Consider the following 25998-nt stretch of genomic DNA (forward strand, 5'->3'; position numbering starts at 1 on the left):
TATAAATGCTTTATCATGTCTACATCAAAACTGAACTAACAATTACGTGCCTTCTTTTGCAGCTCTTCACATGAGTAGTATCTGCAGAATCTTTAAATTTGCTGATCCCATTTGTTTGAGGATAAATGCCATCCACGAAATAAAAGTTGCGGTTGTGTGGCGTAAAAACTAAACTGTTCAGGACATGAGATTTGCTAGTAAGACCATTAATAAGTTTCAAAGTATCAAATGTTCCATGACTGCTTGTAGAAGAATCTGTTTTCTGTCCAAAAACCGGTGATGACATACAGAGACTCACAGTCATCCAATCAATAGCCATGTTATCCTCATTGCTCTGCTTCTTTAATGGAAGTAAAAGGTAAAAAGTTGACAAGCCATGTTGAGATGCCCCGTCATGCTTACCTAGATCAACAAAATCAGCGAAAAACTCTGATCTGTGAAGAATGACTTTCAGACACATCTCCTGAAAGTTCTGTGCAAGCACAATCTGCAGAAAGCTTAAGTTGCAAAGAGCACACATGAAGTTTTGGTTGTATCTAGCAATCGAAGAAGTTTCTCACCTCATGTCTGTCAAATGTTATGGATCCTGAAGGCACAATTCCTGCCTTGACAAACCTACCATGAGAAAGATGCAGATCAACTTCCATCTCTTCAGCTTCTTTAGGGAGTCGAACTTTGAGAAATAGTCCAAACAATCGGTACATCCTGTCATCTGGGTTGGCAACAAATCTTAGATAATAGAAATATAGCTGAATTGGATTCTCATCTTCTGTCCATGGTACTCTAAGTGCAGAGGGGACCAACTTTTCATGAATTCCTTTCCTTGAGCATTCATCTGAAAGGGTAATTAACAAAAATGGTTTACTTTCATAAAAGCTATAATCTTTAGGAAAGAAAACAATGTTATGGAACTAAACGAGAAAGCAAGATTCCTAAATAAGATGAGGAAGTTAACCTTTACTAGCACACCCTTGTTGATGTCTCTGTGCCCCCATAGATTCTTTTAGAAAAGCACTTCCTTATAGATGTAGATCTACGAGTTATAGGATATGATTAAACAACAGATTCACAGATTGGGTTGTGTATCAGCTTCAAATAAATTAAGGAAAGATAGACGAACCAACTTCCAGAAAACAAAAAAGCATACAGAAGTAAATTAGAAAAACAGTCATGTGAGCATTTTAACTTCCACATCTACTAAAAAAGATACTGCATTTAATTTTAAAGCATTATTAGTTCAATTTGTCCGCCAACTTTAGTGTCAAATTTTCATACCAGAGTAACTAAGGCTTTAATGTTTTTAGAATATAAATGATAAAACCACCATCTTCCACAATTTAAACTTTTAGAGCAACTCATAAGTTAATATGGTATTAGAATAGATATCCTAAGCTCAAATCCCTGCTAGATATATTTGTCATTTAAAATTCAAAGCCTACATCCATTTAAGCCAAGTCCACATCTTAGACCCATCAAAATACCTCAAGCTCAAAAGTGGAGATAAGTTTTTGAATATAAATCATAAAAATCACCGGTCTCCGATTGCTTAAGCCTTTAAAATATTTAATAAGTTAACAAATGTTAAAACATTAGAAGTTAATTTACACATGAAAAGATACATGTTAACTCACCAACTATTCTAAAGCTTTAAGCTATATGAGAACGGTGATTTTTATCGACAGAATAAGTAGAGTAATTCAATGTACCAATTTACACCCTATCAGTGCATCAAGAGCACATCACTTGGTGTGATAGTAAGACAACTTTTGTGTCCAAAGATGTCATGTGGTTGAGTCATAGAAAGAGCCTTGGTTACAAGGGAAAGACTTCTTACTTCTTCCCCCTCCTCTAACCCTGCATGAAGCCTCATGCACTGAGACACCATTCTTAAGTGTGTAAAGGATCTCTGCTACAAGAGTTTGACATTGAATAACCCTGGACTAAGATGTTATCATGCCTCGTGAACTTTTCTTGACCTATTATTTCATCAACCTTAAAACTCGACGGAAAATCCTTCATTAGTACTTGCTCTCTTGCTCTCTACAAAATAACGGTCACAAGATAACTGATCACAGTAACCTGACAGAGTTCTGAATTTTGAATGATCTTTTCAGACTCTTCTATACCTAGTTTATATTACCCGAACCATCAATCTAGTCAACCATCTTTTGTCATTCCATGAGCTGTTATTTTTGCTGCCATATTACCACTAATTCCTTTGTTAGCAGCATAATTAGCAGCTCCTGTTGGTGCCTGTTAACTCACCAACTGCTCTAAAAAGTTTAAAATGTTAGAGAACGGTAATTTTTATATTTTATATTCTAACACTTCTTTCAGTTTTGAGGCAGAGACATTTGATAGACCCAAGAAACGAGCTTGATTTAAATAGATGGAGATCTTATATATTTTAAATGAGTCTGCTATAGGACTCGAATACAATTAGCATTTACTCTGAGCGAATCAAGACTGTAAGATTTCCCTCAAGAACAGGCACTAGTGACTTAATGAAGACAACAACAACAACAACACAAGAACAGAAGAAATTTTCCGAATGCTCGGAAGATCCAAGCTAAGTATTGCAAAAGAGAGTAAAGATCAGATCATTTCTCACCTCAGTACTGTGCTAGCTTATTGGTTCTTTCCGTTCTATGTCTATAGAGAGAGGGAGAGAGCACAATGCAAAGGTACTTGCCTTGCTCGCGAAGCAAAGAACTTGGAGAAGGAATCAAATGGAGTCGTCGCGAGTCAATTGGGTTCGGGGGAAATGACTTATACTATACGAGTGACTTTGCCCGACCGTGCTCCACTGAAAGATTTATGGCATAATGCTTTTTGACATGACCTGACATAAGAAAAAGGAGAAAGGAAAATTTAATAATAAAAAAGCTTCGGGTTTCTCTTGACGTAATCCAACGTCTATCATGTTGCAAGAATTCGTTCGCGGCAGGCGCGTAAACGAGCCGAGATCCTGCGCTTACCTCGGCTCTGCTCGACTCAGCTCGGCTCGACTCGAGATTAGAAAAATTAAGCTCAAGCTTAAGCTCAAGCTCGGCAAAAGTACGGCTTGTTGGGGTTCACTAATTAAAATGGTTCAAATTTATTTCACGAGGTATGATTCACGTTCAAATTAACTAGGAAGCAATTTCAAGTAAGTAAATTTTTTATAGTCTTAAAGTAGTGTAATATTAAAGTGATGTTTTACTTTATGGTTTTACCACATTCATATTATATCATATGTATATATTTATTTACTATTCAGCATAATTATATTTATTTTATAGCTTTATAATTACATGGATTATTAGTGCATTCTTAGGAGTATAATAACTTCTATATGCATATTGTGTGATTGATGATGTTGCATCACTACACAACTTACACTTCTCCATGTAGTTAAGTTCTGTCTCGGTAGTGCCCATTTACTTATTCAATCTAGGATTTGGGGCCAAAGTGCATATAGTATCTATAGTTATATCAGCCAATGTCTAAGGTTATTTGGTCAAGACAGAACTATCACATATTACGTACGCTTGTTTGAACAAGTGTAACATTATTGAGTACGAAGACTAAACATTGAGTGATCTTTAAACTATGATTAAGAGATAAACCTAGTGATACTTGACGACATGAGGTCATGGCGTCTTTGAGCGGTGACTCATATTTTTTGCACGTGGTATGATGATATTAGGTTGATGGCTCAGATGAATTATATCAATGTATGATGCTAACTCATAGTGATAGGCTTATAACTGAGGTCCTTAGTCTACGGTGGTAGACTATCAATTAGGCAATTCGCCGAATAATGAGCATGACGATATCATCGTTAGTTGTCTTCCCTCATTGATGGGTGTTGTTTTATGGACGTTTGATATTGCTTAGAGAATTGGGGTAATGCATATTGTGATCATGGTTGGTATATACATATGTATATCATGTTATATCTTTCTTTACATTACTTTTAAATTATAGATATATATACTTATTGAGTTTTATGCTCACCAACTTTTAATGAAATTTTTTTTAGATTAGTAGATGATCTCGAGTCCGTAAAGAAGTTGGCGAAGATTAATTTTATAATTCTTTTATTTATTTTATTCTTGTAAAATAAGCTAGATGAATTGTAGCCTTTTAGTGGGTATTTATATTGAGTTTTTATCTTATATATTGAGGTGAGTTTCAACCCATATGAAGGGCACATGTAGTTGAAGACGGGTGTTTTATTAAGAAAAAAATATTTAAGCAAATCCTTTGGCATGAAAGATTTGAGACCGTCAAAGAAAATATTAAGCATGAATATGAAGCGTGATAGAAAAGCGAAGAAGTTGTTGCTATCCTAAAAATATTAATTGAATAAGTTATGGAGGTGTTCAATATGAAAATTACCGCGATAATTAGGACATCGTTTATAGGTCATTTCAAGTTGAATCCAAGACAATGCCCTTCAAATAAGAAGAAATGAAATAAAGAATATTCCTTTATTTCTCTAACGCATGGTTAACACAAGATCGAATATAATATATGTGGTTGGTGTGATTAGTATATTTCTCTCAAACCTAAGAAAAGAGCATTGAGTAATTACGAAATAGATAATGAGATAAACACTTCTCATTTATGTCTATGTTTTAGATGTGCAAAATCTCAACCGGTAAGCTACAAGAACTCTATTATGGCTAGTGATGTCGATATTATATAATTTATTTTAAGATCTATATCTACTTTTAGAGTGGAGAACTATATTATGACAATCAAGGTTTCAAAAGCATGTCGCTCTTTCTAGTACCTAAGCGAAGTTTAAGATCACTACCAAAGTTTAAAAAGAAATAGGTTTAATAACCCTACCCCCTTACAGGGTAATTATCGAAGTCATCCCCTAATATTTAAAACGCTACAACTAGATAACGTAAACTAATTAGCATTATAGTGTTGCCCTTCTGTTATATCGTCATCCCATTTTTTAACTAAAAATAGTCGCGGGTAGAATTTATGACAAATATGCCATTAGAATATAAAATATTTTAGATTAGTACATAAATACCCTTATTCTACCTTCTTATTTTATCTTACTTCATTCCTTCATTTCTTTCTTCTTCCTCCTCCACCCATTTGAAATCTTTCGTCTTCGTTCGATTGCGTCGCGTGCCCCCTCGGTACCTTCGTCCTTCTTGTCGACCTTGGCCCCACCACCCACGTCACCTCCAAGGAGGTTGTCATCGATCTCACAATTTCCCGCTCACCTCTACCTCCCCCAAAAAGCATATTCATCTAACATTGTTGGTTCCATTCCTAGTGAGATTTTTTTTCTTTGATACAGCTTCAGACACTTGCATAGCTGATAAGAAAGAAGAAATCTAGCAACAACTAAGGAATGACAAATATATCGCATAAGTCAAGATGCTAAACTAAACTTAATACCCTCACTAAAGAATGAGATTAAGCCCCTCAATCATCGCCTAATTAATATTAATATCTAGTGCCTCATTGGCTCTTAATCATCGTCTAGAAAAATGCCAAAACAAAAGGTTACCATGTTCCTCCACCTAAACTACTCCCCATCTGTAATAACCCAAGGTTAAAAAAAAAAAAAAATTTCACACCGCATGGCACGACAACTCGTGCCATGCGGTGCAGGCAGATGAGACCACGCGCCACGCGCCCCGCCAACCGGCCCGCCAACCCGGCCGAGCCCCGGCACGATGGGCCCCCACCGCCTCCCCCCAGCCTCTCTTCCCCACCGCTCTCTCTCTCTCTCTCTCTCTCTCTCTCTCTCTCTCTCTCTCTCTCTCTCTTTCGAGCTCTCGCCGACCTTTCTCTCTTCCTCTCTCTCTCCCAAACACTCTCTCTTTACCCACCGCCGCCGCCACCTCCTCTAGCTCCTGGTGAGCCTCCCTCTCTCTCTCTCTCTCCTCCCTCCCTCTCTCTCTCTCTACCTCTCTCTCTCTCTTTCTCTTTTTCTCCTTGTCGGCTTCCTCTCGGAGCTAGCCGGAGGATTGAGCCGTCGACGAGAGGCCGGCCGCTGAGTGGCCACCAGCGGCCGCACCCCTCCCCCATGGCCCAACCCTCTTTTTTCTTCTTTTTCTTTCTTCTTCTCCTTCTTCTTCTCTTCCTTCTTCCTCTCCTCCTCCTCCTTCTTTCCTCCTCTCCTCTATCTGCACTCTGCAAGTGGCGCTGGGCTGAGCCCAGCACTAAATGCAATTCTATTTTCTGTTTTTTTTTGTTTTCTCTCTCCTCTCTTTCTATATATATATATGCAATTAGGTTAGCTTAGTTAATTTAATATAATTAAGTTATACAAATTAAATATAATTATATCATAGCTAGTATATAGTTCTAATTATACCATGTTTAACAAAATGCCTGCAATATAAATTACTATTTTAATCCTAAGGAATTTTAGGGTTATGTACGTATATTTTTACGTAATTAATTGAAGCAACTTAATTCTTATTTTCTTAATTATCAAAGAGAATAATAGACAGATAAAATATATTCTAAATACACAAATAAATAATATAATTATGATTGATAAGTAACAAAAACAAATATTTGAAGAGTACATAATTACAATAAGAAACTATTCTTTTGTCTGGTTAATTTTAAATTAATAGAAAGACTGACATATTTGCTATAAATAATTTCAGATCCCGACCCCCCTGTTCAAGATTCCGTGGACTTAGCTATTGAGGCGTGATCAATATCGTAATAGCGTGAACGAGTGGTGGTTTGGTATTTGTAGTGGTGTGAGTAGTCTTATCCCTTAGACGCCTTTCTCAAATTAGGTTACATTATATATTTGTGTATATGCATGTTTTGGCCTCCAGCATGATTATATGATTTTATCTAGAGATGATTATAGTCGAGCATATTTTATCATGCATTCGATTACGCTGATTTGGAATAAGAGTACATTGGTGATATATATAGAGATAATCAGAGATGATTCTACTATTATGATTGTTTACCGAGTTGATCTGTAGCATGAGTATGCATGTAATAGATTAGCATGAGTATGCATGTGTTGACGATACAGTTGGAGACTACATTGCATCATTTTCTCTTGATTCCTATTCCACCTAAATTCCTATTATGCATTGACTTGTTATCATACTGGATATATGCATATGATTTGTCATTTAGAAGGAAAGCATGAAATGTGATTGATAAGATAGTTGATAGAAAGCGTGAGGATACCCGAGTGGGCGCGAGGGTTAGGACGCACTTGGTGGATGATTGATCGCTCGACATGGTCGCGATCCTATTGGCCTTACGTCTGAGGTCGTTAGTCTGTGTGCGCAGCAGACATTCGGACACATGCCGTTCGCTAGGGCATATGTGGCGAGTTATCCTCACGAGGTTTCTATCAACTATGTGTGTGCCCGGTCTGGATGGATGTTGATACCCTAGTAGGTGGCGGGGTATGATTATATTTGAGATACTCCTTGCGGATGGCAGAGTATGCTCTGAGCCTTCGGGCATGATGTTGAGACCGGGTACCGGGTATTGATTGTGCACAATGGTCTAGTATGATGATATTATATCGAGATGTCAGTGATGATCGTGATGTTGAGAAATACATATGATTTCATTTTTATCTGACATACCTGATTATTGAGTGGTCAATATATATCATATATGGTTGCATTTGATATATCATCGTATGTTCATGGTCGGCATGCATCATATATCATATTTGATAGAGAGTTATGATAATCATATGACATGGAGATTTATTTATTCATTGTCGAGGATTGTATACTTTTATCAGTATGACATATTATCTACTTTTCAATTATGTATTATTGAGGATGCATTCATTTACTCATTCATGACATGATACTATTTCTGATTCATATTATCTAGTACTTGATTTACTCTCTGCTTAGCATCACTGATTCGGGGTAAGGTCTATTCACTGAGCCTTTAGCTCATGACTCTCTTGTTTTCTACTTTCCAAAAACCCAGGTGATTGAGAAGAACAGGATACTCCCTTAGATGTCTTGCTGGTGCGTGAAAAGTAGGGTGTGGTTAGTGTTGTATGCCAGTTGAGTTATCTTATCTGATGTAATAGTAGACATCCTCCAAAGTGTATCTGTATCCTTGTCTTATACCTTAGCGGTGACTTTGTACTTGTATAATTATGTATATACCTCTGTTGTGTATATGTAGTTGTGAAGAGCTCTTGATGATGTATTGTGGCTGTGTGGGGCCCAAGTAAGGTTATCTCGTATGCTTTGTTGACAGCTTAGACTTGGGTTATTCTTAGTTTAGATATTGTGGAGAAAATTATGATGTACTACGTGTTTATTTGATTGTCAGTAACAAACCGATTGGTCAGGTGCTATGCACGTGTCGTGTGGGCTCGTGCTATGCACGTGTTCAGAGTGTGGGTGTCACACCATCCTTGTCTACTTTTCATGATGGTGGCTTCTTTGCCGAGTCCTCCTCTTCAACCTACCTCAACTCTCTTGTCTCCAAAACCAACATCTTCGTCGTCTTACTTGAATATCGCCTCGCCCATGAGCACCCCCTTCCTGTAACCTATGACGATGTCGCACACTATGCTTTTTATAGGTGGTCATATCCTCTCCCATATAGGCACTTGTTTGTGAGTGACCTAGGGTTTTCTGATCCATTTTGGAGGTGAAAATGGAGAGAAGGGGAGAGAGATCTAATGGCTTTGGTTTCACGGAAATTTGAGATCGAAGTGAAAAGTTAAAAATAAAATAGTAAAAATATGTTAGAATGAGATCGATTGGTAAATATCTACATTGTGACGATTGTGAGAGGGTGACGGATGGCAAGGGTAGTGGTGAACGACTGTATAGTTGGGTGACTCATGGTTGAAGAGAATATATATGGTTTAATAGCTTGGAAGAATTCTACCATTATGATCTACTCCTAGAAAGATAAAGACTATCTAACCGCTACAATAGAATGATAAATACAAAATAATAAAAATAATTAAACCCAATTCTAAATTCCTCGTTAATAATCTCATATCCACCCAATAAAATTATACGAATTATTCGCTTTATTTAAATTTAAAATAATAAATAAATCTAATTAACTAATTCTACAAAATTCGACATGCTGGTGGTCTGATTGTAACATTTGTTTACTTTTTTTTCATCAATGTCGAAAGTCAAACAAGTCGCTTCCTATTTTAATTTCTTCCAACCGAACAATAAAAAATGGCAAATGTCTTAAACTAGTTAATTCACTTTCCTTCCTTACATGCAACCAAACACCAGAGCGCTGACCTCGCCGGTCATCATACCCCTATCTTCTCTGTCTCTATATATCTCAAAGAGCAATCTTGCTTCGATTCGTTCCAGGTGGTCATCTGAGATCTAACGAATGGCTTTGAGTTTGTCTTCTGCTCCCGTCTCATTGCCCTCGCGATCTGTGGTGACTCTCCGGCTAAACACTAAGGTTTTACGATTTCTCCATTCCCTCTTTTTATCTTCTCATTTGATGCTTTACGTTCTCAAATCGCTTGCTGAGATTTTGGATCCGAACTCCGTGATTCAGCAGACGGTTGGATTCGCCAAGAATGGAGGCAGCGATCTCTTTCTGAAGAGAAAGGTAGCTCATTTTCTTATTTGTTTTGGTAATGAACAGGTTGTTAACGGAATTAGTATTCTAGTATTTGTGATTTAATTATGTAGTAGGATAATATCTTATAGATATGTTGGAAATGGTAGAAATGTTGGGTAGAGTGCTTTAGTGTGTAGAGTTAACTGGTAATTATCCTTTGTTTCGGTTTTCCACTTGTTGCTGCTATGAAACTTTTATCAAGGTTATTATGGTTTCAATGGAAAATAAACTATAAATGTAACTAGCACTATGTTGACAATACCACCTGAAATGGACTATTCAACTAAATCAAGTTTCCTTTGGACTTGCATATATTGATCCTTGGGAAACAGATGGTCTGAAAGTCAGGACTTGAACAAAAAGGCATAATGGGCAATCTGAGTTTTGAAGATGGAGTGAATCAATAAATTTACTTATTCAAATAGTCCACCCCCGTAATTCATGGTGTTGGATGAAAAAGCTGAACTTATCAACATTCTTTGTAAGTTGTAAAGTGTTGAATAGTTCAACATTTTATCCTAAATGTAAAACGTTGATATCTTCGGCACTTTATTCCTATTAGGAATATGTACGGAGAAGGAGAAAATTATTTCTTAATTTGCATTTAACTGTTAATTTAAATAAACTAGAGATAAACCATAGAGGTTTATCATGTTACAATTGGATAAACTAGAAAAAAGAATATCGGATTCAAATCTTGATAAGATAAATTCAAATCAAATCTTCCCTCTCTTCGCATATCCTTATATTAGTATGTAATTCTCATATAAAGTATTGATTTGATCAATGTCTTGTGTTTGGTATAAAATGCTGAAGAGATTAGCATTTTATAACTCACATAAAGTATTCTTATATGATTTTCAGTCAGTTGAGGTGTTTTCCAAGGGATTTTTTTTTTTTTTGTAATTGTCATTGTAGCTTGGAGATGTTTTAGCCCTAAGCATGTCTAGTTTCATCAACCAACTTTTGTTACTTGAATTTATCATTACTATATCAATTTCCAGTAGCAGTGTTGATATCACAAGTTCACAACCAGTTGGGTACACTATGTCTTATTAATGACCAACACTACCATTCTCAAGAATTAAGGATCAGGTTCTGCCACAGTTTGATAGGTGAAAATGATGGAAAGAATTAAATGAGAATAATCAAGATGTGCAAATATTTGTGGCAAGTTTCTAGGGAAAGTTAAATGGCTAAAGGAATTAAGGTGAGGAAGAGTGAGGAAATAAAGAGCAAAGTTCTGGACATTTCTCAGTATAATAAAATTGGTGACCTAGAGGGAATCTCGTTGTTAGGAATGAGTTGCACAGAAGATAATCTAATTGTAGATGGATCAAGGACATACGTGTTATCCTCAAATTAACCATAAGCCTCCCTGTGCACAAAACTATTGATAAAATTATTTCTGCCTTTTGGTTTTTATGTCAGTTGCCATGCATCCATTAAAACTGATTTTAATAGTTTCACCAACTTTTTTATATCTATTAGCTCAAGAAATACACATACAACATATTTATGCTTCAAGTCTCTTTGTTTGTTATCTCTTAATACAGGCTTTTATTCGTGTTGGCATGGCTGTTGCACTAAATTTTTCTCGTTTTGAGAGTGTGACTATGGCTCCTCCAGACCCAATTCTTGGGGTATCAGAAGCATTCAAAGCAGATACTAATGACTTGAAACTCAATCTTGGTGTTGGTGCCTACAGAACAGAAGAACTCCAACCTTATGTATTAAATGTAGTTAAAAAGGTACAGATTTTTGCCACATACTTAATATTAAATAAAGTCATGATATTAGGCAAAGGAAGGCACCATGAATATACCAATATTCTATAATTTTCTCGAACCGTTCGTTTCTTTTGTTCCTTTTATACCATCTAAAACTCAAATAGGAAAAACCAATCAGATCCTGACTATGTTACTTAGGGCATAATATGTTTTTAATTTATGTTGTAGGCAGAGAATCTTATGCTGGAGAAAGGAGAAAACAAGGAGGTACAATGAAAGTAAAGCATTCGATTGAATGGATCATGCAGTCATTCCTCTCAGTCATCTGATGTTTACAAGCTTTGTTTACGGTTTCTGATGCAGTATCTGCCCATTGAAGGTCTGGCCGCATTTAATAAGGTGACTGCAGAGCTACTGTTAGGAGCAGATAATCCAGTCATCCAACAAGGAAAAGTATGTAGTCTTTTCTTGTTTTAGTATAATTGACATTTTATAATATTTCACAATGAATATGAATTTGTTTCTTTATTTGCAGTCTGCTAATGATTAATGAGTGCTACCTTCCTCATCTAGGTTGCTACTGTTCAAGGTCTTTCAGGGACTGGATCTCTGCGCCTTGCTGCGGCATTTATACAGAGATATTTCCCTGCAGCAAAAGCTTTAATATCATCTCCAACTTGGGGTATACATATTTGTGGAAGATGTTCTCCTGTGCAGCTAGAGTTTCTTGCATCTGTGATACTAATCTCTATACTTTAACAGGAAATCACAAGAACATTTTCAATGACGCTAGGGTTCCTTGGTCTGAATACCGATACTATGATCCAAGAACTGTGGGGTTGGATTTTGATGGAATGATAGCAGACATAAAGGTAATTTAGTTTGGATTTATGCACAATCATCACTAGTTGCACTTTAATGAGAAGGCACAGATTTTAATAGCCATGAACAGTTTTTGACTGTTCTTATATTGTTACACCAAAAGAAAACCATTGGGTGAGAATGAACTAGATAAGATAGGTCTAGGATATTGTCATACCCTTATCAATGTCTATGTCCATGTATCTTTCCTGAATACAAGTAGGAATTTATATATTAAATGGATAATATAGCTTGTAAGAATATTTGTTTATGGTGGATACAGGATTGAATAGATATCAAATACATATAGAGAAGTATGTAGAACAAATATATTGAGGATCCAATTACAAACTGTAATGCTAGGAAGCTAAACTAGGAAGTCTAGGTTATCTTTATCTTGTTAAGTGTATGGATATAGGGAAACTTAACCCGATCCAGATTCTATAGCAACACAGACAAACCTTATCCATGTCTGATTATAGTCCATGAAGAAACCAGATTGGTTGAATCATATCTGTTTTTAGCTTTCTTGTTAGGTATGTTGACTATTTCTACATCTAACAGGCCCCAATTATTTCTACTTATTTAGCTCTTGTCCTTTGTGAATAAAAGGTTTGCCATATCCACTCTCTTCCTTTTGGTCAGTTTTTACTTGGGCACCTTCCTCCTGTATTGACTAATTTCTCCTTGTGCACTATTAACTTACAATCTTCTCTAAAAATTTAAGCTCTTTGAAGGCGTCATGTTTTTAATCTTTATATTAAACACTCCTCACATTTGGGTTTGGGATTTTTTAATAGACCCAATGCCTGGATTCTGAATTAATCGTTGGAGGTTTTATATTTAATTGGCAGACAGGCATGGCAGAATTGAAACTTAGGATCTCCCGTTCTGATACAATGTTAACTTACTATCTTCACTAAAACTTTAAGTTGTCAGATAACCATAGTTTTTTAGTCCTTTATAATTTATATTCTAACATGCATTATATTTTATTCATCAATAGAAATGTTTAAGAACTTTTCCAAATCTCAAAAATGAAAAGGAGCCTATAGTCACTATGGTTGTATTTGATTTGAGGTTAAGCCCCGAACATGATTAGCTAGCCTACTTTTTAATTTTGATTTAGATATATTGAACTGGGCTAAGAAATATGGTGTTTGGTTGCAAACTAGAAAAACTATAATTATTACTTTTGATGTGATGCAAAAAAGTGAAAAATGTATTGATTTTGTAATATATAAAATTAATGGACCAAAAAAACTTTTTGATTTTTATATAAAAAGTGATAGATTTAAATCATGTCAAGGCTAAAATTAAAATCAATTTGAATATATATTAAAACTTTTATTTTATTTATTAGGGAGTGAACTTGGTTAGAGATAAAAAAGATAAAAAGATATTTTGTTAGTAAACTTGGCTAGGGCCTAGGGGTCCCTGGCCATGTTCAAGGGCCCCCTCCCCTTTCAACTCAAAGCAAACAAGGGCTATTATTTTAGTCTTTTGAACCCTTAACAAGTTCCAAATCTTCAAATCTTTTGGCAACCTATTTGCAACTGAAACTAGCATAATAATAGAATTTGCTGAACTAAGAGATACGCAGCCCACTTTCAGTAGTATGGTAGTATCTAATGAGCATTTTCTTCCTTTTATGTCCATAAATTTGTTACTTCGTCGTAACTTCATATGGCAAGCTGTTCTTTCTTGTTGAAAAATAGAATAATTACTTTTCTTATTTCAGTTTACTGATTGTCATTTATTCATTTAATTATTCCACAATTAGGCAGCACCAGATGGTTCTTTTGTTGTGCTACATGGCTGTGCTCACAACCCAACAGGAATAGATCCTACTCCTGAACAGTGGGAAGAACTTGCAGACATCATTCAGGAAAAGAATCACATCCCGTTTTTTGATGTCGCATATCAGGTAAAATATTTCTCTAAGTGAGTAATATCTTTCTTTGTCTTTTACATTATTTGTTCCTGAACATTGAAATTTTATAGGGATTTGCCAGCGGAAACCTTGATGCAGATGCATTCTCTGTCAGGATGTTTGTCCAACGTGGTTTGGAAGTATTGGTTGCTCAGTCTTATAGCAAGAACTTAGGGTTATATGCAGAAAGGATTGGAGCAATAAACGTTGTTTGCTCATCCCCGGATGTTGCAGACAGGTGCTGTTCTGGCTTTCTTCTGTATGTGATTTACATAACACATTCAAAATTGTTGATTTAACATTACTTCATGCTTTTTCATGATTAGGGTAAAGAGCCAGCTGAAAAGGTTGGCACGTCCAATGTATTCGAACCCTCCTGTTCATGGTGCTAGGATAGTGGCCAATGTTGTTGGTGATCCAACTCTCTTCAGTGAATGGAAAGATGAGATGGAAGAAATGGCTGGGCGTATTAAGAATGTCAGGCAGAGACTCTATGATAGCCTTTCTCAGAAAGACAAAAGTGGAAAGGATTGGTCTTTCATTCTGAGACAGATCGGCATGTTTTCCTTTACTGGATTGAACAAAGCACAGGTACTGCTATTTCTATTATCTGATCTTCTGCTTTAGTATTTATTTCTCAAGATGCAACAAAGATCATCCCATTGCAAACAATGATTTTTACCTTTTCTTCCATATTCTCTCATATCGTGTATTTTGTTCTCTCAGAGTGATAATATGACAAACAAATGGCATGTGTACATGACCAAGGATGGAAGAATATCTTTGGCTGGACTATCTCTGTCTAAATGTGAATATCTTGCTGATGCTATCATTGATTCATTCCACAATGTCAGCTAGAAGATTTTTAAACTTTGAGCTTTAGTTCTGTCTAAATTGCTATGCTGGGAATTTTTCCAATCATTTCCCACCTTGAGTAAAGTTGGAAAACTTTATTTTCCTAAATCAAGTTTCTTCAACTGCAGCCATTGTGTAATAGTATAGTTAAAAATAAGCATATTTCATCTCACTATTTGTGACATTTAAGCTACAATAGTAACTGCAAGATTGCATGTTGGTGATAATTTTTGCAGTGCTTATGTAGTGAGCTTGTTTGCTTTGTGAGATATGTATGTTTGATTTCTTGGTAAGATCAAATATAAGTAATTTCTGTAATGAAGCAGGTAAAGATGGAGTGGAGAAATTTTTTTCTTAGCTTATGCCTGAAAGATAGTTCTATTGTGGAATAAGAAGAATACGAAAAATCTTATCTAGATATAAGTCTCTTTCTACTAGTATAAGAAGTAATTCAATGTTAGTATTGTAATGCTTATTTATCTGATCTTCTCTTTTATTCAATATTTTTATATTATTATTTTAATTATTCTCTCTTATCTCTTCGTTCATCTATTATAAATAATATTTTAATCATTTGTTAAATTGCTGTTTCAACTTTAGGTCACATCAAGCATAAAGATCACTCTCTTTCGACTCTCTTTTCTCTCCTCTCTTTGTTAATAAATAGTATTTTAGCCACTCTCTTTCGACTTTCTCTTTTATCTCCTCTCTTTGTTAATAAATAGTATTTTAGCCCTTTTTACTTGTTAAATAAGAATAAGCTTATTCTAGAATAAGCCTCCTTATTCTGGTGTAGTAATTAAACAATATTTTATCTTATTCTAGTATATTAATTTATCATTCTCTCTCATCTTATTTTATACAACTTTTAAAAAATAATTTAATAATAATCTATAATTACTATTTAGTCTCTAGATTATATAATATTTAATTACAAATCACCTCAGCTACAGTTGAGATTTCTATTCACTATCTCTTCTATTAAATATCAGTTATCTTAGCTACAGTTTATATTTTCTTTCTTATTTATCTCTTCTTTTTTCAAATTTTAGACATTTCACCTATAGTTGAGATTTTTTTTAACTAGTAAATTTTGTAAAAATAAAAATAAAAAATATTAAGCCCGCACACTTTTCTCGCAATGCAGGCTTATAATCTTGCATTATACCTCACTGCGGGCTTATAACCTCGCATTACACCGTAGTGCGGGCTTATAACCTCGCATTAAAAATTATTACACATTATACTAGTATTGAACTAAACACTACAATAGCTTATACTAGTATTAGTCTCTTCTTCTGGTATTAAAAATTAGAATACTTATGCTTATTCTATCCGTATTCTACAAGTGAATAGGGGTTAGTTATTTGTTAAAATATTATTAAAAATTTGTCACATTAATTATAATTATTACGCATTATACTTTTATATAATTAAATATTAGAGTAGCTTATATTAATATAAACTCTCTTATATTAATATAAAAAAAATTAGAATAGCTATACTAGATATCGACCCTATTACAAATGATCCGTGGAGCAATTTAAAAAAAGAAGAAAAAAGAAGATCTTTTACATAGTTTTGAAAATTAAAACATTTAGTCAAGTGAAACACAACTAATTGAAAGGTGCTTGCAAACCAAATAGCTTTAAGAGATATCACAATCAAGAACTAGATGTTCAAGAGTTCCATCGTATAAAATTGGAGACAACATTCTTCATCAAACCAATGGGTCCTCCTAGTTGGGAAGTCAGATTTGACAGGAATTGGCTTAATTTGACATCTCCAAATGGAAGTTTTTTGATAGAGAAAAGAAGCAAAAGGAAGATGGGACTCATGACCTAACACAATTATTCGGATCCTCTGAATCAGTTCAGGAGGGTCCCTAAACTCAAAACAAACAAGGCCTTACATAATTGGCACCGTAAAGTTTTAACAGATCGTATTTGTCAAAATATTCTTCGACTAATTGCCACTGAGATCGTTAAGCTCCTTCAAAAATATTATTTTATTAGTTTTAAATAACTAGTCACAATTGAGATTGAAATGTAACCTAGTAGTTTTTCTTAAGAAGATTCAGGGATAAATAATTTACACCCTAGACTTTAAACCAAAAGGATGCTTTGGTCATTCTTTACAAAATAAAATAAATTCAAAGTAAAAATAGTGTAGATGTAAGAAAATAAAAAAAAAATTCAATAAGTTAGAGATGATAATATTTCTTTGTGATTCTCACTTTTATTTTAATTCACTATTTTTTAATTTTTTTTAACAAATAAAATTTTTAAGCTGTAAAAAGAAACTTAGCTATTAAAATTCCTAAATATATTTTCTCTAGGAGGTCGGAGATAAAAACCAATAGTCTTAAATATCTCACCTAACTAGATAATGACACAAGTTAGGTTTTGGTTCCATTCAAAGTTAACAAAAGTGGTTACCACTTATCTATTTAACAATACAGCTCCTTAACAAAAGTGATTACCACTTATCTGTTTAATAATACATCAACAAATAAGTATTAGTCTTGCCTATTTATGATAGTGTTCATCGAGTCTAGTTTTATTACGATGTTGGTTTAGACCTTTGGATATCCTTGACACTTTTGTTTTGACTAAAATTTTGACGGGGCGTCACACACCGTTATAGCAAAATGGTTGAGCACTTCAATAACACTTTAACTTCAAAATCAATCTTCCACTTCAATATTCTTCATCAAATATCTCATAACTTATACATGTGCTCATACATAAAATTTAGATACATTACATGAATATAAATTATATTTAAAAATATAATTTGCTAACTACATAAGTATAAATAAAATCTAACGTCTCTTATTTAACTTTTGAGACACTTATGAAGAGTATTCTCAATTATTCTCTTTTGTATTCTACTAAAATAAGAGTAAAATGATCCTCAAAAGTTAAAAATAATTTTATGCAATAATTAAGAAAATAAATATTTATAATAATTAAAAAAACTTTTTTAAATATAAATAATAACTTAAAAGTCTAAGTGTAATTATCTCTTAAAATTAGAAGGGATCCTCATTTGAAAAATAAGAGACGGTTTTCTTAATACTAAATTCAACGCAACTAAATTTGAATATAACAGAAATAAACTTTTTATTCTCGATATCTTATCATATTAACTAAGGGTAGAATATAATGTTTCAAATTATTTTTGTACCATCCTAAATTTTTGTTGACACATAAATCCCTGAATTATTAAAAATATCTAAAAACACCTCTTTCCGTTAGGTTTCTGTTATAATTTTTTATCCATAAATTATCACACATAAGTTAGGTATTTTAGAAAAAAGAAAATAAAAGAATTTTAATATATTAAAATACATTTATCCGGATTTGTTGAATTTTGATATTTATGATAGTTCACGGTAATATACGACGTATTTTTTTCTTGTATTTTGGAGAAGAAAAGAAGAGCGAGAAATTTAAATATATCAAAATACATTATAATTTAGGAGTCTATGTGTAAAAAATAAATTTTCTTCAAAAGATGTATATAAAAAGTGATGGGTCTAAAGAATAACCAAAGCACCCTTTGGCGTGCTTGCTACGCGCATTGCTCGTGCACGTGCTTGGCACGTGAAAGATACGTGCTCCGGTCCATCGTGGCGTCCGCTCTCATTCTCAACCGGCCTTCCCCGCTTCCATTGGCGACCACGTCGCGTTCGTATCGGAACGGAACCGGATCGGCCACCGGCAATACCGGATCGTGGCGCTTATCGGTTTCCCCTCCGAAACCGCCACTCGGGCCGGTGGGCCGACCCATAGCTGTCGGTTGTTGACGTGCACGTCACCCCACACGGGCGACGACTCGTGTCCCGCGCTTTAACCTGGTCCAATCTCTCATGCTCATTATTATACATTTATAATACCGCCCCCCCCCCCCCGAGCGGCAACTACCACTCGACGTTTTATTAATAACGGAAATGCCATCCAATCGTTGATTCAACGTCCACGTCAACACCATCATAGAGCGGGCCCACAACATGTGCTCCAGTTGATGGCTGGACCGTAGTTTAATGGAATCACGAGGGCATATACTTTTGTTCGAAGATAATTGCGTCCCTCGGCGGTTTACTTGCCACCTCAGGGGTCGCCCCCGAATACCAAACGCGCACCGACTTATTCCAACGACCGACCGCGTACGATTTGTTATGCAACACGATCATAAGCCGTCCAATTCTTCACCGACTCAAGATTTGACGTATGGACGGCTGATCAGGAGTCCGCGTATATTAAATTCTATGGCCCCCTTCCCTATATAATGCGATGCCAGCCTCTCCTCTCTCTCTCGTTCTTTATCCTTCCATTTACTAACCTTCTAGGTAACCTCGCCTTTGCAATGGCGACGGCGGTGCTCCGATCCCACGACTGCCTCAAAGGCAAGTTCCATCTCGATGCCTTCGGATCCCGCCCTCCACCTCCGACGAAATCTCATAGGAGAAGACCTTCTCGCCCCTCACCTTCTACTTCCCCTTCCCCTTCCTCCTCCCCTCCTAAGCCCGGGCCGGTCCATCCGAACCGGTCCTCCCCTCCCACTGCTGCCAAGCCTGGCCGTTCCAACCCGGTGCGATCTGGCCGGAGGAAATCACCGTCGCCTGAGAAGGATAACCAACAGCGCCGCCCCCTCGTGATGGAGGAAGTCACGATCCTAAAGCGGCGCGAGGGTTTCGCCTCGCCGCTATGCTCGACGAACCCGATCGGGCCGGATCCCGAGGTTGTGCCGAGGAAAATCAGTTTCCCGGTCTATTCGGCTCCGATCTACGCTGGTCCGGCGTTTTGCGGCTCGTCGCCGGAGCCGAGCTCGCTCCCCTTCCCTACTTCTTTCCTCAGAAAGGCAGGCGGCTTGGGGTTAAAGAGCGAGAGCGAGGACGCGACCAGGGGTCTCCGATGCCTCCTGCGACTCGGCGATCTGGCTTGATCCGCTAGGGTTTGGATCTGCCAGATCCGCAAGCGATGATGGCGTGAAGAATATCAGATCTCGGTGGGAATCTGGAAGAGGAAGAACGGAGATTTGTTGGCTCTCTCTTCCCCCCTCTTCTGTGTTCGACGATTTGTCTCCGGTTATGTTTTTCTCAGATCCATCCTCTATTTTTTCAAAAGGAAGGTGTGAGATCGGTGGAGAAACCGGAGGAGTTGTCATGGTACGGTACGGTATCTTGTGAATTTAATGGTCAACAAAAAAAGGGAAAAAAAAAAGAGTTTTAAGATAGATGGATGATTGTAATTTAGGGTATTAAAAGGTTGTTTCTTTTAGGGATATCTTCTCTGTGGTTTCAATTCTAAGTAGTTGGTTCGTAGATCGCGGTTTGTTTCAAGTCTTTTAGGGGCTCTGTTTCTACTTATTATTAGCTTTTGGTTGGGAAATTAGGTCTGTATCTGTGTTTGAATTAATACTAGTGAATAAATTTGTCTTGTTATTAGTAATATTGTATCTTCTCTTTTTTTATTTATTTTTTATTTTATAATATGTTGCTTAAAATTATATCTTTCTGAGATTTTTTTTAATAGTTGATTGATAGAGTTCATAAATTTAATCCTAACTAGATATAGGATCCTTTTTAATATATAAATTGAAATATGGGCTATTCTTTTCCAGGAAAGGGGTCATAGATGGGTAAAACCACCACAGAGATATAATCTGTTCTAAATAAAATTCGACCTTTTCTTTTGGTAATTTGCCTTTTTATATCAACAAAAAAAAAAACTACTCTTCCCATATCTTAATCGTCAATCTGAATGGTAAGTTGGGTAGTCAAATGAGTTGGCCTATAGGCTTCACTTTGAACTAAAATAAAAGACATGTAGATCGGCAAAATAATTTGAAGTAGTTGGCCCGAGCTTTTTCTCTATTCTTCCCTATTCCAGCCAAGTGAACTATTTTTTATTACTTTGATATTAATTTTATATCGCATCAAATATAAATATTATTTTTTAAACTAATATTTAATTAAAATATTAGAATAATTTATAGTGGTATTAACTCTTTCATTAAAAATTAAGGAAAAAAAATTTAGAATTCTACGTGTGTATGGGGCTTTAAAAATTATAGTCATGGTTGCTTTGGTACCAGTGCTTTGTCATCAAACCAATTTAAAAAATTAATATTTTCGTATAAAATCTATAATTTGAACTGGTCATTGTATTTGACATTAAAGTCCATTACCAACTATGCAATAATATATTACTCTAAATTTATAAACAAGACAATATTATATATATCAAGCTAATTTGAGCCGACCTCAAGCTGAGTATAGTCTAGCTTGGCTCTGCTCGATTAGTATTTTGACCTAAAAAGCTCAATTTGGCTTGGCTCAAAGTCGAGCTCTAAACGATCTGAGCTCCCGAGCTTTTATTTTTTACAGTCCTCTAACTACTCCTAGTTTATGACCTTAAGGCCATTCTGGAAGAGTTCAAGCATACTCAAACCTCAATAATTAACAGAAAGGTATTGTAACACATACAAGAACTCATGAAAGAACTGGGAAACGTTAAGATCAGAACATTATTCAGCTGAAGAATGCACAAACTAATTAAGATCAGAGTACTTTGCAAGTTGAAGAATGCACAAACAAAGCTTTATATGCGTCTTCTTGTACTTACTCCGCCGCATATTGCTTGCTCTAAATTGGTTCCCATGTATGAGTAATCCAGCAAATTAGGCAAAGAAACTTCTATCAAATTATAAGCAACAAGAGATTATATGAGGGGTTCCATATGATTTCTTCCAAGAATAATAGGTTTCAGAAGCTGAGGATTGTAGGACATCTTTCTGACATACATATGGGTTTAAACAAATTGACAGCTTACTTGTATTTCTTGATAGTATTCTGCTATCATTTTCAAGAGGAGGACATGCCAAATTAAACCATCTTTCCCAGCCATAACCAAACAAAAGCAGAATTAAGGGACATGCTGAGAAAACAAACAGAAGCTAAAAAAGATGCAAATGACCTGAAATCCATTGATTAAAAGGCCATACAATGGATGAGGGCAATTACGTTTATGGAACACCTAAAAACTGGATTGGAGCAGTGCTATATGGATATTCCGGGCGCAATCGTAATCTTCAATTATCTCATATGCGATCTATCAGAGAGAAAAACAAAAGGTTCTCTGTGACTCATGCACATTTAGATCTGTCTGGTAAAGGAGCAGCTGAACACCCATAGGAATGACCTAGAGGCTATTGCTAAACATTCATGCGGAAGAAACTTTTTCAAAAATCCTATTTCTGCAATATTGAATCAAATTGTGATTGAAGCTAATAGTAACAATGTCCTAACATCATATAGAACTTTCAGTTTGATAGCTTTGATACAGCTGATAATTCTCTATTTTGTGTTATATGTGAAGTAAGATAAGATATCGAATACTTAAAATCGTAGAAGATATTCAGATCATCTAAGCTTTTATATAAAAAGGAACTTGCAATATGCAAAGCACGTATACAGATACAATATGATATGAGACAAGCATGCTGATAAGATGAATCTTAACAAAAATAATATGATATGCCAAGAATACATATATCATATATATATAGAACATATATAAATTAGTGAACTTGTGTACATTCATTCTCTTGGTTGAGGAACCTTTATATTATTGTTTTGCATGTTAGTTTTACACAAGGGGATCTTAATTTCATTAAAAGAACTACCATTCGTCATAAAAAACTAGTATTACATAGTACATTACTAAGTAAGATGTAAGATATATAAGCAATTCAATGTCAAAATCAAAAGGCATTGGGCACAGTAACATGATTTCTTAATACAGGTCATGAAGTAAATAAGAAAACTCAATCTCTTCATAAAGAGAAACTTTCTAGACCCGATAAGAAATAAAAGTAATAATTTCCTTCAACTAGACTCATATTCATAGGAATCTCAGAAATATTTGGAAAGTATCCGACACTCTGAGAAGTATCCACAATACTAATTTTACTTTTTAAAATTCAAATACTTCTGAGGAAGTATTTGATACATATCCTGAAGTATCTAGTAAGTATTGTATCTAATTTGGTACCTAAAACGGATAGGACAAGAGTAAAAATATCCGCGTTTCCTAGCTTGCAATTTAATAAAAATTAAGAGAAAGAAACTAGAAACTTTGCACGATCAATAATAATCAATCTCAGCTGTAGATATTATCTCATGACTTACATCATTATTCATGCCAAAAACAAACAAAATGTAAACCCTAGCATCAATATAAACTTGAACCGTAAGCAGTAGCGCAATTACAGCACAATAGACAAATAAAATAAAAAGGGAAAAATAAGAATACAGCTTGATTCGATTTATACTATTACACCTTAGTAGCTGCTCAAAAGCAGGTACATGGAAGTTAAGTTTAGCAATATGATCAATAAAGAATCCTAGCAGCCCTATGTGCTATTTCTCGTTAGTGAGCATAATTTGTTCCTGTATATACCAAACTATAGCAGCTTAATGAAGATGATCAGTCTCAAATATTTCATGACAGCATTTTCATACTATGATTTGGGTGAAGGAAGCTCCTTGTCACAGATTTTGCTCAATCAAACTTCACAGATGAGAAGAGGTAGTGAACGAACCAGAAAGATGACATGAAGCCAACTGTGCCGGTAGCAAGCATGACAGCGATGACCATGAAGAGTGAGTATCCAAGGTAGAGGGTAGCAGAGACCGGCCCGCTTAAGCTCTTGAGATCAAAGATGAGATAGTTGATCGAGTACAAAAAGATGTAAATAGCTACTGACCCTGATGAGAAGAATGATTTCCACCACCACTTCCAATCTTCCACACATAGATGCATGTAAGTGAGAACGAGAGAAACCTCGGCACACACAACAACGAGGAGTATCAATACTATGAAGAGGAATCCAAAGACATAGTAGACACCACCTCGCGATATGCTTGACATGATGAAGAAAAGCTCAATAAAAAGAGTGCCAAAGGGCAATGTCCCTGCACCAAGAACCAACAACCACGACGGGTATTTCTGCGGAGGGATCTCACGAGGTATCTGATTAGTCCTAACAGGGTACTCTATGTGAGGTGCCTTGACACCAAGAAATCCACCAGCAAGAGTAAGAGGGACTGAGATGCAGAACCAAAGCAAGAGGAGGACAATGAACAAAGAAATGGGGATGGCCCCTGTGCTGTGACTACCCCATAGCAGGAAATTTAGTGTAGTTAAGATCAGAAAGGCAATACCGGGGAAGAAACAAGCAACACGCCATGAGACAGATACCCATCCAGAGTGATCCCCGCACTTAATTGTCTTCCAAACTCTACCAGCAACATATCCTGCTGCGATTCCTAGAACCAGGTAGAAGAAGAGCATACCACTGATAAGAGCTCCTCTAGAGGCGGGGGACATAAATCCGAGTGCAGCAAACAAAATGGTCCCAAACGCCATACCAAGAATCTGAACCCCATCTCCCACCATTACGCAAAGCAGCATTGGATGGCTCGGAGCCCTGAAAACATCACTAACCACAAGCTTCCACCCTGAAAGCTCCTCGTTCATCTGTGCCTGCGCCTCCCTGTCCAGCTCCTCATACCGGGTCAGATCCCTTCGCACGGTTCTCAGCAAGATCACGAGAACGATTCCGGCAAGGAAAGCAATCACCATGAGTGAATTTAGTATCGAGAACCAGTGGACCTTTGCCCCATCCATCTTCAAATAAGCATCCCATCGAGAAGGCCACTTGATATCGCTCTCCACGAATGAGACCTCATAGGTGTAGACAATTGGCTCGTTTTCCTTGATGATCATCGAGACAACCGTGGGATCGCACTGTATCTTTGCCGGAAATTTGTCATAGATATTGAGGTTCTTTACCGACTCTGAATCGTGCCGGATGCTACAAGGTACGACCTCGAATCCAACGACCATCCAACCCGTGGAGCCGGAACCTGACTTGTCCAAAGTGGGGATAACATCGGCGGCATCCCCAGTACCCATCGCCCTCGCGACATTAGTCTCCTCATACTTGTGCACCAAAACACTAAACTTTAAATGGTTGAACACATAGTAGTCATCCCCAACCTTTATTCCGATCGGATAACCCGTCCACCGGAGAAAGTAATCATCTTTCTTGGTATACCGGATCGCCGGGAGGTTATCGAGCATCAAATTCACCTGATACCACTCATCGATCCTCTTCTTGAGAAGATTGAAATCTTGAGGGGTCAATGGTCCGGATCGGCAGAGGAGGATATCGGATACATTCCTATGCATCTTGAACTGATACGGGGAGTTCTCGATGCGGTCGCCCATGAGGAGCTCGCCGAGATTCTCGGCGCTGTCCTTGATACCTTCCTTGGGCTTGCAAAGGGGAAGGCTATAGTAGCTAAAGGGCATCTCGGTTTCGATGGAGGTGAGGGAGTTGACCTTCACCGACAAGGTATCGCCGACTTGGTACTTGTGGGGGTAGCTCCCAGGGAGATAGAATCCATCTCCGGAGCGGAGCAACAAGGAGACGAGCAAGACCCACATCGTAAAACCCCGGAAGAATCCCATCTTGGCCAGATCTGGAGGGAACCCAGAGAGGAAACCGATCAAAAAAAGTTCAAATCTTTGGGGTTTGGACGTCAAGTTGGTTCGCAGATCTAGAGTAGTAGTAAAAGACACTGGAATGCATAAAATTTTAGAGAAAAAGGAGAAGAACTAACCTTTGGCCACGATGACAGGGATTTCCTTCGATTTGGAGCTCTCGGCAATGGAGCTTAACCGATTTGAGATCTGAGATGAAGAGTAGAAAGTAGATGGCGAGGTATCGGATGTTAATATGTTGGCAAATATTTGAATGCACCTTTAAAAATTATAATCACTTAATATGTTACCCACCAATTATCACTTAATTTTTTTATTACAAATATTAGTTACGTAATGAGAAATCATTTCAAAATGACAAAAATGCCCTCATATGATTTAATAGAGTAGAAGAGGGTATAATAATCATTTTACTTTTAATCCTTGCTCTGTGTATATCAATTAGTAG

At 36.3% G+C, this 25998-nt stretch overlaps 3 protein-coding genes across 7 annotated transcripts in view; 1 reads left to right on the plus strand and 2 right to left on the minus strand.

The window, feature by feature from the left end:
• Window positions 1-2752, minus strand: part of LOC140799773 (endoribonuclease Dicer homolog 4-like) — a 28099-nt gene extending 25347 nt beyond the window's left edge. For 3 of the 4 annotated variants that reach the window (XM_073154230.1, XM_073154228.1, XM_073154231.1), the window contains exons 1-4: window positions 2612-2752; window positions 956-1033; window positions 561-835; window positions 51-487 (exon numbers count right to left, since the gene is read on the minus strand). In XM_073154230.1, coding sequence (XP_073010331.1) covers window positions 51-487; window positions 561-835; window positions 956-995 — 752 coding nt within the window. In that variant the 5' untranslated portion in view covers window positions 996-1033; window positions 2612-2752. The remainder of the gene's footprint in view (window positions 1-50; window positions 488-560; window positions 836-955; window positions 1034-2611) is intronic. The other variant, XM_073154229.1, reaches the window with a different exon arrangement.
• Window positions 2753-9190: 6438 nt separating this feature from the next.
• Window positions 9191-15291, plus strand: LOC140799558 (aspartate aminotransferase, chloroplastic-like). Of its 2 annotated transcripts, none has more exons than XM_073153926.1 (11): window positions 9191-9429; window positions 9529-9582; window positions 11151-11345; window positions 11553-11591; window positions 11688-11777; window positions 11898-12006; window positions 12087-12196; window positions 13969-14112; window positions 14190-14356; window positions 14445-14709; window positions 14845-15291. In XM_073153926.1, the coding sequence occupies exons 1-11, from the start codon at window positions 9355-9357 to the stop codon at window positions 14974-14976; spliced, it is 1380 nt and encodes a 459-aa protein (XP_073010027.1). In that variant the 5' UTR covers window positions 9191-9354; the 3' UTR covers window positions 14977-15291. The 2 variants fall into 2 exon arrangements, with proteins under 2 accessions (XP_073010027.1, XP_073010028.1); XM_073153927.1 differs by having other exon boundaries at window positions 9214-9429; window positions 9532-9582.
• A 7825-nt stretch (window positions 15292-23116) lies between these two features.
• Window positions 23117-25785, minus strand: LOC140800454 (transmembrane 9 superfamily member 11-like). Its single transcript, XM_073155259.1, has 2 exons — window positions 25670-25785; window positions 23117-25528 (listed from the first exon to the last, which is right to left on the minus strand). Exon 2 carries the CDS (start codon window positions 25515-25517, stop codon window positions 23544-23546), a length of 1974 nt encoding a protein of 657 aa, XP_073011360.1. The 5' UTR covers window positions 25518-25528; window positions 25670-25785; the 3' UTR covers window positions 23117-23543.
• Between the last annotated feature and the right edge of the window lie 213 nt (window positions 25786-25998).

Source organism: Typha latifolia, chromosome 13 (assembly GCF_019914945.1).
Source record: "Typha latifolia isolate L0001 chromosome 13, TyphaL0001v2, whole genome shotgun sequence".
Classification (NCBI taxonomy): Eukaryota; Viridiplantae; Streptophyta; class Magnoliopsida; order Poales; family Typhaceae; genus Typha; species Typha latifolia.